This window comes from Balaenoptera physalus, assembly GCF_965194825.1.
Source record: "Balaenoptera physalus genome assembly, chromosome: 10".
NCBI lineage: Eukaryota > Metazoa > Chordata > Mammalia > Artiodactyla > Balaenopteridae > Balaenoptera > Balaenoptera physalus.
Genome location: NC_138889.1, coordinates 74,632,855 through 74,644,526, shown reverse-complemented (window position 1 = coordinate 74,644,526; position 11,672 = coordinate 74,632,855). Strand labels below are relative to the sequence as shown.

At 36.6% G+C, this 11,672-nt stretch overlaps 1 protein-coding gene across 5 annotated transcripts in view; it reads right to left on the bottom strand.

The window, feature by feature from the left end:
- Positions 1–11,672, bottom strand: part of NUCB2 (nucleobindin 2) — a 58,817-nt gene that overhangs the window by 14,623 nt on the left and 32,522 nt on the right. For 2 of the 5 annotated variants that reach the window (XM_082476554.1, XM_082476553.1), the window contains 3 exons: positions 967–1,137; positions 596–677; positions 21–167 (listed from right to left, as the gene is read on the bottom strand). In XM_082476554.1, coding sequence (XP_082332680.1) covers positions 160–167; positions 596–677; positions 967–1,137 — 261 coding nt within the window. In that variant the 3' untranslated portion in view covers positions 21–159. Of the gene's footprint in view, positions 1–20; positions 168–595; positions 678–966; positions 10,023–11,672 lie in introns of those variants that run through there. The other 3 variants (XR_014267919.1, XM_082476555.1, XM_082476556.1) reach the window with 2 other exon arrangements.

Sequence of the window (11,672 nt, the reverse complement as noted above, 5' to 3'; positions counted from 1 at the left end):
AAAAAAAAAAAAAAAATACGTTCTCATTTTAAAAGTATCTTCCTTTATTCCACGTATGCTTTAAAATATTTATTGAGCAGAGGAAAAGGAAGGGAGGTAAAAAGATGACACACATGATGATGTAACAATTTTATTCTAAGTTCTGGTGGACTTCGGACTTTAAATGCCTGTCCAAAAAAAAAAAAATATGCCCTCATTTTAAAGGTATCTTCCTTTATTCTGAATATTCTTTTATACATAGATATATTGAGTATTTGCTTTTTAACTATGTTTAGTTAATCACCGATTACAATTAAAAAACATGTTCTCTGATAATATCAATAATTGATTAGGAAGAATTATGAATAATACTGAAAAAAATCATTTCACCATGCATATGGCTATCAAATTATATAGCTTTTGAAATGTACTGATGTATAAAAATTTTAGAGGCTTTTTCATTTTTCTGTAATACAAATTGCTCTATTTCCACAAATAAACAGAAAATAGCACAGATATTAATGATTTGAAATTATATTTGTAATAAATGTGAATTTCTATTTATTCAATTTTTTAATTTCCTCAAACAAACAAACAAATGAACAAAATTACATACGTGGCTGGATCTTTGATTCTCCACCAGGCACTGATGGGGAAATTTCTTGTTGTAATTTTTTTTGTTCCATCTGCTGTAAAACCTAGTGAATGGAAAAAGAATGCCTTAAAAGTAAGCGTTATTTGATTTTCTCTGATATGTATGACCTTTGACAATGCACAACAAACTAACTGAAAATTGTTTTCCAAAATGGGATATTCACGTTCTATAATTTAGATTAATATTCAACAAGGAAGTTTAAAAAAAATGCAGTTTAAAAAATACTAAAATTTAAAATACGACAGCTAATTGAAATACATTACAAAAACACAGGCTTGTAGAAAGCCCCTAAAATCCTTTTTAATGCCATAAGCTTTTTTACTAAATATCACCTGATGGTATTCCAGCTTCTGAGCCTCAAGTTGGTCATGCTGACGTTGTAGCTCTTCTTTTTGTTTCTGAAGCTCATCTGCCTTTTTCTTAAGTTCAGTTTCTTGTATGGAGATAATATTTTCATATTCCTTCAGTTCTTCCTCTGTGAAGAACTGTTGTTGATCCAATGTCTAAAAGACAAAAAAATGAGAAAAGAATAACCTTAGAAAGAAAACAAAAAGGTCTGATTCAGCTTTAAAATTCTATGCTTAGCAAAGTACAAAAGAATATCTACAGTATTACACCTTTTGGGTAAGAAAGAAGGGGAAATAAGAATATATACACTTGTACTTATTTGAGCAAAAGATATAACAGGAAGGAAAATCCAGAAACTAATGAGATTGGTTACCTACAGAATAAGTAAGGGGAGAACTGGGTGGAAAGGACAAAGACAATGTGGGAAAGAAAATCACACTCCTTTGAATATGCCTTTTTTGCACAGATTTGATTGTTGGAAACATATCAATGTTTCACATACTCAAAGAAAAAAAGAAAATAAATAAAAATCCACAAGGACAGAAAACCTCTCCAAATTGAATACAAATAGAAACAAATAATACTTTTATTTTAAGTGAAATAATCCACAGACGGGGGAAGGAAAAAAGAACTAACCCAAGAAACTTTTGATCACAGCATTTGGACTATATGCTGTTAGGCTAAAACAACAACAAAAACTGTAAACAAATATTAAAGTCTGGCTTTGCAGAGGCATCAATTAGCAATTCTGAAACTCTTTGTACATCTTAGGATTGAACAAATAAATACAATATTATTGTGGAAAATGGGAGTCAGGCTTTGTATGAAATATGGAAAGAGAAAAAGAATGTTGTACTGGAAGTAGAAGTGTTAGATTGAAATTTAAGGAGATATCAGTGTGAACTCATGAGTTTTAATACAGCTTGATAGCTAAATATATAAAAATGAATATAAATGTGTAGATGTGTCTATATACATATGTGCATGCATGCATGTATATATATACACACATACACATACTATAAATATATATTTTATATATATATATATATATATATTTTTTTTTTTTTTTTTTTAATTCCTCAACTCTGTTACTTGATAAGGCCCAGAAGCAATGGCACTCCAGTAGCAAGGAGCAAATCCAGTGTCCAGATCCTGGACTGTAATATTGATCTCCACTAAAAGGAACCAGTGCTCCTCAGAAAAATGTCTGATTCCAGAGGTAGGGCAGAGAAAGAACAAGATGAGCCTTGGACACCTTATTACACTAAAAAGTAAGGAAGTCCTCAAAGAATGATAGGGACATGCCTGAAGGACACAAAAGCCTGTCTGAGGAAACTCCTACTAGCCAAATCAGGGACAATTTGAACATCAAAAACAAATGATAGTAAGAATTCAAGTTTACTGAATAAAATCAGAAGCCAGGAGTTGAACATCAAAAACAAATGATAGTAAGAATTCAAGTTTACTGAATAAAATCAGAAGCCAGGAGTCTACATTGATATAAACAACTAGAGAAGGGGGAAGGAACAGCTACAGTGGAAAGCCAAGGGAATATTGGCTTTTTCCACCTACAGCAGAAAGTCAACTAAGGAATGATTAGAAAATCACCATTTGTCAACAGTCACAGTAACAATTTATTCTGGCTAGATTCATCAATGCATGCTAAACCCCGTAGATAATGAGTCTCAAAGTATATCCCCAAAGACAATACCTTTTTAAAAAGTAGAGCAATCTCATTTTTTATTGGTGGAAATGTAAATTGGTACAATTCTTTTGAAAAGCACTTTTACAAAGTATATCAACAACCTTAAAAATATTCCCTTGGTCCTGGTAATGCTACATTGAGAATTTATCTTAGAAAATAACCCTGAACACATAAAAACTTCATATAAAAATGTGTTTATAGCAGCACTATCTTTTAAAATAACAATAAAACACTGGAAATAACCTAAATGTCTAACCCTCAGAAAACAGTTAAGCACCTCCATAGTTATTAAAACAATGCTTACAAATAGTATTTGGGAATACTTTTGATATGATGTTGAGTGATTTTTTTTTTCTAAGCTGACTTCTGATTCTGGCAGTATGGTGGGATAGACAAGACACTTTTCAAATTACAAAAGGTAAAACAGTAATTTTACAGTGGGAAAACCTGGTAGACACCACCTTAACCAAATAATCAAAGTTAACATTGGCAGTTATGGAAATAATCAGCAGCATATGATTCTTGATATGATGCACTTAGCATCACTTCAGTGATATTCCTATCAAAAGTAGGAATCATAAGGAAACAGCAGACAAACTCAAAATGAGGGACATTCTACAAAATAACTGGTCTGTAGTTTTTAGAAATATCAATGCTATGAGATACAAAGACTCAGGAACTGTTTCAGATTAAAGTAGACTAGAAAGACATTACAACTAAATCCAATGCACGATCTTGGATTTTCTTTTGCTATAAAGACCAATACAGGAAAAATTGACAAAAATCTCAATAAAATCTAGAGATTAGAGAATAGTATTGTGTGTGTAGCATTGATAATCTTACTGTGATTATGTAAATCTTTGTTTGCAAAAAATACACACTCAAGTATTTAAGGTTAAAGCAGCATCATGTGCAACTTACTCTCAAAAATAATTATATATGTTATATATAAATACACACACACACACAGATTAAAAATAGAGAAAGAGAGAAAAGGAGAGGGAGAAAGCAAATGTAGTAAAATGGGAAATCTGGGTGAAAAGTATTCAGGAATTCCTTGTTTATTCTTGTAACTTTTTTGTAAATCTGAAATTATGCCAAAGTGAAAAAGGTATATAATTATCTATTGATCCAGTTCACCAGAAGCACTCAAGGGAATTCACGTTCAAATAATCTTAGCATTCTTCTTCTTCACCAATGTCCAGAAATAGTTCAAATGTTGACAAAAACTTACAACAAAAAAGAAGCTGATTTATTTAACCTCAAACTAAGATGACCAATTGTCCCAATTTGTCCAGGATTGTCCAGGTTGTAACACTGAAAAGTTCCACAGCCTGGGAAATTCCACAGTCCAGGTAAACCAGGACAGTTGGCCACCCTATCTCAAACTAATTAAAAAGGTAATCTTTTTATTTTATATAGGAAAAGACAATGTTCTTTTTTTTTTAACATCTTTATTGGAGTATAATTGCTTTACAATGGTGTGTTAGTTTCTGCTTTATAACAAAGTGAATCAGCTATACATATACATATATCCCCATATCTCCTCCCTCTTGCGTCTCCCTCTCATCCTCCCTATCCCAGCCCTCTAGGTGGTCACAAAGCACCGAGCTGATATCCCTGTGCTATGCAGCTGCTTCCCACTAGCTATCTATTTTACATTTGGTACTGTATATATGTCCACGTCACTCTCTCACTTCATCGCAGCTTACCCTTCCCCCACCCCCGTGTCCTCAAGTCCATTCTCTACATCTGTGTCTTTATTCCTGTCCTGCCCCTAGGTTCTTCAGAACCATATATTTTTTTTTAGATTCCATATATGTGTGTTAGCATATGGTATATGTTTTTCTCTTTCTTAGTTCACTCTGTATGACAGACTCTAGGTCCATCCACCTCACTACAAATAACTCAATTTCGTTTCCTTTTACGGCTGAGTAATATTCCATTGTATATATGTGCCACATCTTATTTATCCATTCATCTGTCAATGGACACTTAGGTTGCTTCCATGTCCTGGCTGTTGTAAATAGAGCTGCAGTGAATATTGGGGTACATGACTCTTTTTGAATTATGGTTTTCTCAGGGTGTATGTCTAGTAGTGGGATTGCTGGGTCTTATGGTATTTCTATTTTTAGTTTTTTAAGGAACCTCCATACTGTTCTCCAAAGTGGCTGCATCAATTTACATTCCCACCAACAGTGCAAGAAGGTTCCCTTTTCTCCACACCCTCTCCAGCATTTACTGTTTGTAGATTTTTTGATGATGGCCATTCTGACTGGTGTGAGGTGATACCTCATTGTAGTTTTGATTTGCATTTCTCTAATGATTAGTGATGTTGAGCATCCTTTCATGTGTTTGTTGGCAATCTGTATATCTTCTCTGGAGAAATGTCTCTTTAAGTCCTCTGTCCATGTTTGGATTGGGTTGTTTGTTTTTTTGATATTGAGCTGCATCAGCTGCTTGTAAATTTTGGAGATTAATCCTTTGTCAGTTGCTTCATTTGCAAGTATTTTCTGCCATTCTGAGGGCTGTCTTTCGTCTTGTTTACGGTTTCCTTTGCTGTCCAAAAGCTTTTAATTTTCATTAGGTCCCATTTGTTTATTTTTGTTTTTATTTCGATTTCTCTAGGAGGTGGGTCAAAAAGGATCTTGCTGTGATTTATATCATAGAGTGTTCTGCCAATGTTTTCCTCTAAGAGTTTTATAGTGTCTGGCCTTACATTTAGGTCTTTAATCCATTTTGAGTTTATTTTTGTGTATGGTGTTAGGGAGTATTCTAATTTCATGCTTTTACATGTAGTTGTCCAGTTTTCCCAGCACCAATTACTGAAGAGACTGTCTTTTCTCCATTGTATATTCTTGCCTCCTTTATCAAAAATAAGGTGACCATATGTGCGTGGGTTTATCTCTGAGCTTTCTGTCCTGTTCCATTGATCTATATTTCTGTTTTTGTGCCAGTACCATACTGTCTTGATTACTGTAGCTTTGTAGTATAGTCTGAAGTCCTGGCGCCTGATTCCTCCAGCTCTGTTTTTCTTTCTCAAGATTCCTTTGGCTATTCGGGGTCTTTTGTGTTTCCATACAAATTGTGAATTTTTTTGTTCTAGTTCTGTGAAAAATGCCATTGGTAGTTTGATAGGGATTGCACTGAATCTATAGATTGCTTTGGGTAGTATAGTCATTTTCACAATGTTGATTCTTCCAATCCAAGGACATGGTATATCTCTCCGTCTGTTTCTATCATCTTTAATTTTTTTCATCAGTGTCTTTTTTTTTTTTTTTAATTTTATTTATTTATTTATTTATGGCTGTGTTGGGTCTTCATTTCTGTGCGAGGGCTTTCTCTAGTTGTGGCAAGTGGGGGCCACTCTTCATCGCGGTGCGCGGGCCTTTCACTATTGGCCTCTCTTGTTGCGGAGCACAGGCTCCAGACGCGCCAGCTCAGCAATTGTGGCTCACGGGCCTAGTCGCTCCGCGGCATGTGGGATCTTCCCAGACCAGGGCTCGAACCCGTGTCCCCTGCATTGGCAGGCAGACTCTCAACCACTGCACCACCAGGGAAGCCCCTCATCAGTGTCTTGTAGTTTCTTGCATACAGGTCTTTTGTCTGCTTAGGTAGGTTTATTCCTAGGTATTTCATTCTTCTTGTTGCAATGGTAAATGGGAGTGTTTCCTTAATTTCTCTTTCAGATTTTTCAACATTAGTGTATAGGAATGCAAGAGATTTCTGTGCATTAATTTTGTATCCTGATACTTTACCAAATTCATTGATTAGCTCTAGTAGTTTTCTGGTAGCATCTTTAGGATTTTCTGTGTATAGTATCATGTCATCTGCAAACAGTGACAGTTTTACTTCTTTTCCAATTTGGATTCCTTTTATTTCTTTTTCTTCTCTGATTGCTGTGGCTAAAACTTCCAAAACTATGTTTTGGAAGTTTTGGAATAATAGTGGTGAGAGTGGACAACCTTGTCTTGTTCCTGATCTTAGAGGAAATGGTTTCAGTTTTTCACCATTGAGAACGATGTTGGCTGTGGGTTTGTAATATATGGCTATTATTATGTTGAGGTAAGTTCCCTCTGTGCTTACTTTCTGGAGGGTTTTTATCATAAATGGGTGTTGAATTTTGTCAAAAGCTTTTTCTGCATCTATTGAGATGATCATATGGTGTTTCTCCTTCAAGTTGTTAATATGTTTTATCACATTGATTGATTTGCGTATATTGAAGAATCCTTGCATTCCTGGGATAAACCCCACTTGATCATGGTGTATGATCCTTTTAATGTGCTGTTGCATTCTGTTTTGTTGAGGATTTTTGCATCTATGTTCATCAGTGATATTGGCCTGTAGTTTTCTTTTGTGACATCTTTGTCTGGTTTTGGTATCAGGGTGATGGTGGCCTCGTAGAATGAGTTTGGGAGTGTTCCTCCCTCTGCTATATTGTGGAAGAGTTTGAGAAGGATAGGTGTTAGCTCTTCTCTAAATGTTTGATAGAATTCGCCTGTGAAGGCATCTGGTCTTGGGCTTTTGTTTGTTGGAAGATTTTTAATCACAGCCTCAATTTCAGTGCTTATGATTGGTCTGTTTATATTTTCTATCTTCCTGGTTCAGTCTCGGAAGGTTGTGCTGTTCTAAGAATTTGTCCATTTCTTCCAGGTTGTCCATTTTATTGGCATAGAGTTGCTTGTAGTAATCTCTCATGATCCTTTGTATTTCTGCAGTGTCAGTTGTTACTTCTCCTTTTTCATTTCTAATTCTATTGATTTGAGTCTTCTCCCTTTTCTTCTTGATGAGTCTGGCTAATGGTTCATCAATTTTGTTTATCTTCTCAAAGAACCAGCTTTTAGTTTTCTTGATCTTTGCTATTGTTTCCTTCATTTCTTTTTCATTTATTTCTGAGCTGATGTTTATGATTTCTTTTCTTCTGCTAACTTTGGGGTTTTTTGTTATTCTTTCTCTAACTGCTTTAGGTGTAAGGTTAGGTTGTTTATTTGAGATGTTTCTTGTTTCTTGAGGTAGGATTGTATTGCTATAAACTTCCCTCTTAGAACTGCTTTTGCTGCATCCCATAGGTTTTGGGTTGTCGTGTTTTCATTGTCATTTGTTTCTAGGTATTCTTTGATTTCCTCTTTGATTTCTTCAGTGATATCTTGGTTCTTTAGTAGTGTATTGTTTAGCCTCCATGTATTTGTATTTTTTACAGATTTTTTCCTGTAATTGATATCTAGTCTCATAGCATTGTGGTTGGAAAATATATTTGATACGATTTCAATTTTCTTAAAATTACCAAGGCTTGATTTGTAACCCAAGGTATGATTTATCCTGGAGAACGTTCTATGAGCACTAGAGAAGAAAGTGTATTCTGTTGTTTTGGGATGGAATGTCCTATAAATATCGATTAAGTCCATCTTGTTTAATGTATCATTTCAAGCTTGTGTTTCCTTATTTATTTTCATTTTGGATGATCTGTCCATTGGTGAAAGTGGGGTGTTAAAGCCCCCTACTATGATTGTGTTACTGTTGATTTCCCCTTTTATGGCTGTTAGCATTTGCGTTATGTATTGAGGTGCTCCTATGTTGGGTGCACAAATATTTACAATTATTATATCTTCTTGGATCGATCCCTTGATCATTATGTAGTGTCCCTCTTTGTCTCTTGTAATAGTCTTTATTTTAAAGTCTGTTTTATGATATGAGAATTGCTGCTCCAGCTTTCTTTTGATTTCCATTTGCATGGAGTATCTTTTTCTATTCCTTCACTTTCAGTCTGTATGTGTCCCTAGTTCTGAAGTGGGTCTCTTGTAGACAGCATATATACAGGTCTTGTTTTTGTTTCCATTCAGCCAGTCTATGTCTGTTGGTTGGAGCATTTAATCCATTTACATTTACGGTAGTTTTCAATATGTATGTTCTTATTACCATTTTCTTAATTGTTTTGGGTTTGATATTGTAGGTCTTTTCCTTCTCTTGTGTTTCCTGCCTAGAGAAGTTCCTTTAGCATTTGTTGTAAAGCTGGTTTGGTGGTGCTGAATTCTCTTAGCTTTTGCTTGTCTGTAAAGGTTTTAATTTCTCCATCGAATCTGAATGAGTTCCTTGCTGGGTAGAGTAAACTTGGTTGTAGGTTCTTCCCTTTCATCACTTTAAATATGTCCTGCCACTCCCTTCTGGCTTGCAGAGTTCCTCCTGAAAGATCACCTGTTAACCTTATGGGGATTCCCTTGTATGTTATTTGTTGCTTTCCCTTACTGTTATTAATATTTTTTCTTTGTATTTAAGTTTTGATCGTTTGATTAATATGTGTGTTGGCATGTTTCTCCTTGGATTTATCCTGTATTGGACTCTCTGTGCTTCCTGGACTTGATTGACTATTTCCTTTCCCATATTAGGGAAGTTTTCAACTATAATCTCTTCAAATATTTTCTCAGTCCCTTTCTTTTTCTCTTCTTCTTCTGGGACCCCTATAATTTGAATGTTAGTGCATTTAATGTCGTCCCAGAGATCTCTGAGACTGTCCTCAATTCTTTTCAGTCTTTTTTCTTTATTCTGCTCTGTGGTAGTTATTTCCACTATTTTATCTTCCAGGTCACTTATCTGTTCTTATGCTTCAGTTATTCTGCTATTGATTCCTTCTAGAGAATTTTTAATTTAATTTATTTTGTTGTTCATCATTGTTTGTTTGCTCTTTAGTTCTTCTAGGTCCTTGTGAAACGTTTCTTGTATTTTCTCCATTCTATTTCCAAGATTTTGGATCATCTTTACTATCATTACTCTGAATTCTTTTTCAGGTAGACTGCCTATTTCCTCTTCATTTGTTTGGCCTGGTGGGTTTTTACCTTGCTCCTTCATCTGCTGTGTGTTTCTCTGTCTTCTCATTTTGCTTAACTTACTGTCTTTGGGGTCTTCTTTTTGCAGGCTGCAGGTTCGTAGTTCCTGTTGTTTTTGGTGTCTGCCCCCAGTGGCTAAGGTTGATTCAGTGGGTTGTGTAGCCTTCCTGGTCAAGGGGACTGGTGCCTGTGTTCTGGTGGATGAGGCTGGATGTCTTTCTGGTGGGCAGGACCACGTCTGGTGGTGTGTTTTGGGGTGTCTGTGACCTTATTATGATTTTAGGCAGCCTCTCTGCTAATGGGTGGGGTTGTGTTCCTGTCTTGCTAGTTGTTTGGCATAGGGTGTCCAGCACTGTAGCTTGCTGGTTGTTTAGTGGAGCTGGGTCTTAGTGTTGAGATGGAGATATCTGGGAGAGCTTTCACCATTTGATATTACATGAAGCCAGGAGGTCTCTGGTGGACCAATTGCCCTGAACTCAGCTCTCCCATCTCAGCGGCACAGGTCTGACACCTGTAGGAAGGAAGGAAGGGAGGGAGGGAGGAAGGAAGGAAGGAAACAATTAAAATAAAAAAAATGTTTTAATTATTAAAAATAAAATAAATTAAAAAGTAACAAAAAAAGAAAGAAACAAAGAAGAGAGCAACCAAACCAAAAAACAAATCCACCAATGATAACAAGCACTAAAAACTATACTAAAAAACCAAAACAAAACAAAACAAAAAAATGGACAGACAGATCCCTAGGACAAATGGTAAAAGCAAAGCTGTACAGACAAAATCACACAAAGAAGCATACATATACACACTCACAAAAAGAGAAAAAGGAAAAAGTATATATGTATCTATATAAAAAAAAAGGAAGAGAGCAACCAAATCAATAAACAAATCTACCAATGATAATAAACTCTAATTACTAAACTAAGATAAACATAAAACCAGAAATAAATTAGATGCAGAAAGCAAACCCCAAGTCTACAGTTGCTCCCAAAGTCCACCAGCTCAATTTTGGGATGATTTGTTGTCTATTCAGGTATTCCACAGATGCAGGGTACATCAAGTTGATTGTGGAGATTTAATCCACTGCTCCTGAGGCTGCTGGGAGAAATTTCCCTTTCTCTTCTTTGTTCGCACAGCTCCTGGGGTTCAGCTTTGGATTTGGCCCCGCCTCTGCATGTAGGTCGCCTGAGGGCGTCTGTTCTTTGCCCAGTCAGGATGGGGTTAAAGTAGCAGCTGATTAGGGGGCTCTGGCTCACTCAGGCCGGTGGGGAGGGAGGGGTACGGAATGCGGGGCGAGCCTGCGGCGGCAGAGACTGACATGACGTTGCAATAGCCTGAGGCATGTTGTGTGTTCTCCTGGGGAAGTTGTCTCTGGATCACCGGACCCTGGCAGTGGCGGGCTGCACAGGCTCCTGGGGTGGTGTGGATAGTGACCTGTGCTTGCACACAGGCTTCTTGGTGGCTGCAGTAGCAGACTTAGTGTTTCATGCCTGTCGCTGGTGTCCACACTGATAGCCGTGGCTCGCACCCATCGACAATGTTCTATTTTCTTTTTTTTTTTTTTTTTTTTTTTTTTAAATTTTATTTATTTATTTATTTATTTTTGGCTGTGTTGGGTCTTCGTTTCTGTGCGAGGGCTTTCTCTAGCTGCGGCGAGCGGGGGCCACTCTTCATCGCAGTGCGCGGGCCTCTCACTATCGCGGCCTCTCTTGTTGCGGAGCACAGGCTCCAGACGCGCAGGCTCAGTAGTTGTGGCTCACGGGCCTAGTTGCTCCGCGGCATGTGGGATCCTCCCAGACCAGGGCTCGAACCTGTGTCCCCTGCATTGGCAGGGGGATTCTTAACCACTGCGCCACCAGGGAAGCCCGACAATGTTCTATTTTCAATCTGCTTTGTTTGGTACCTCTCAACCATTCTGTTCAAGATGTGTATGCACTCACTTATACACAGTAAACCATGGTATAAATTCAAATACTTCTCAGGAGCAATTTGACAGATATATTTAGAAACTAAAAAATGTTCATAAAACTTGAGAATAGTTCTATTCCTAGGAATTAATCCCAGGGAAATCATCACTGATGCCCCCAAATGCATGAACAAATGGATAGTCGTCATAATGTTATTTATCACAGTAAAAAAAAAAAATTAGAATTGACCCATAATG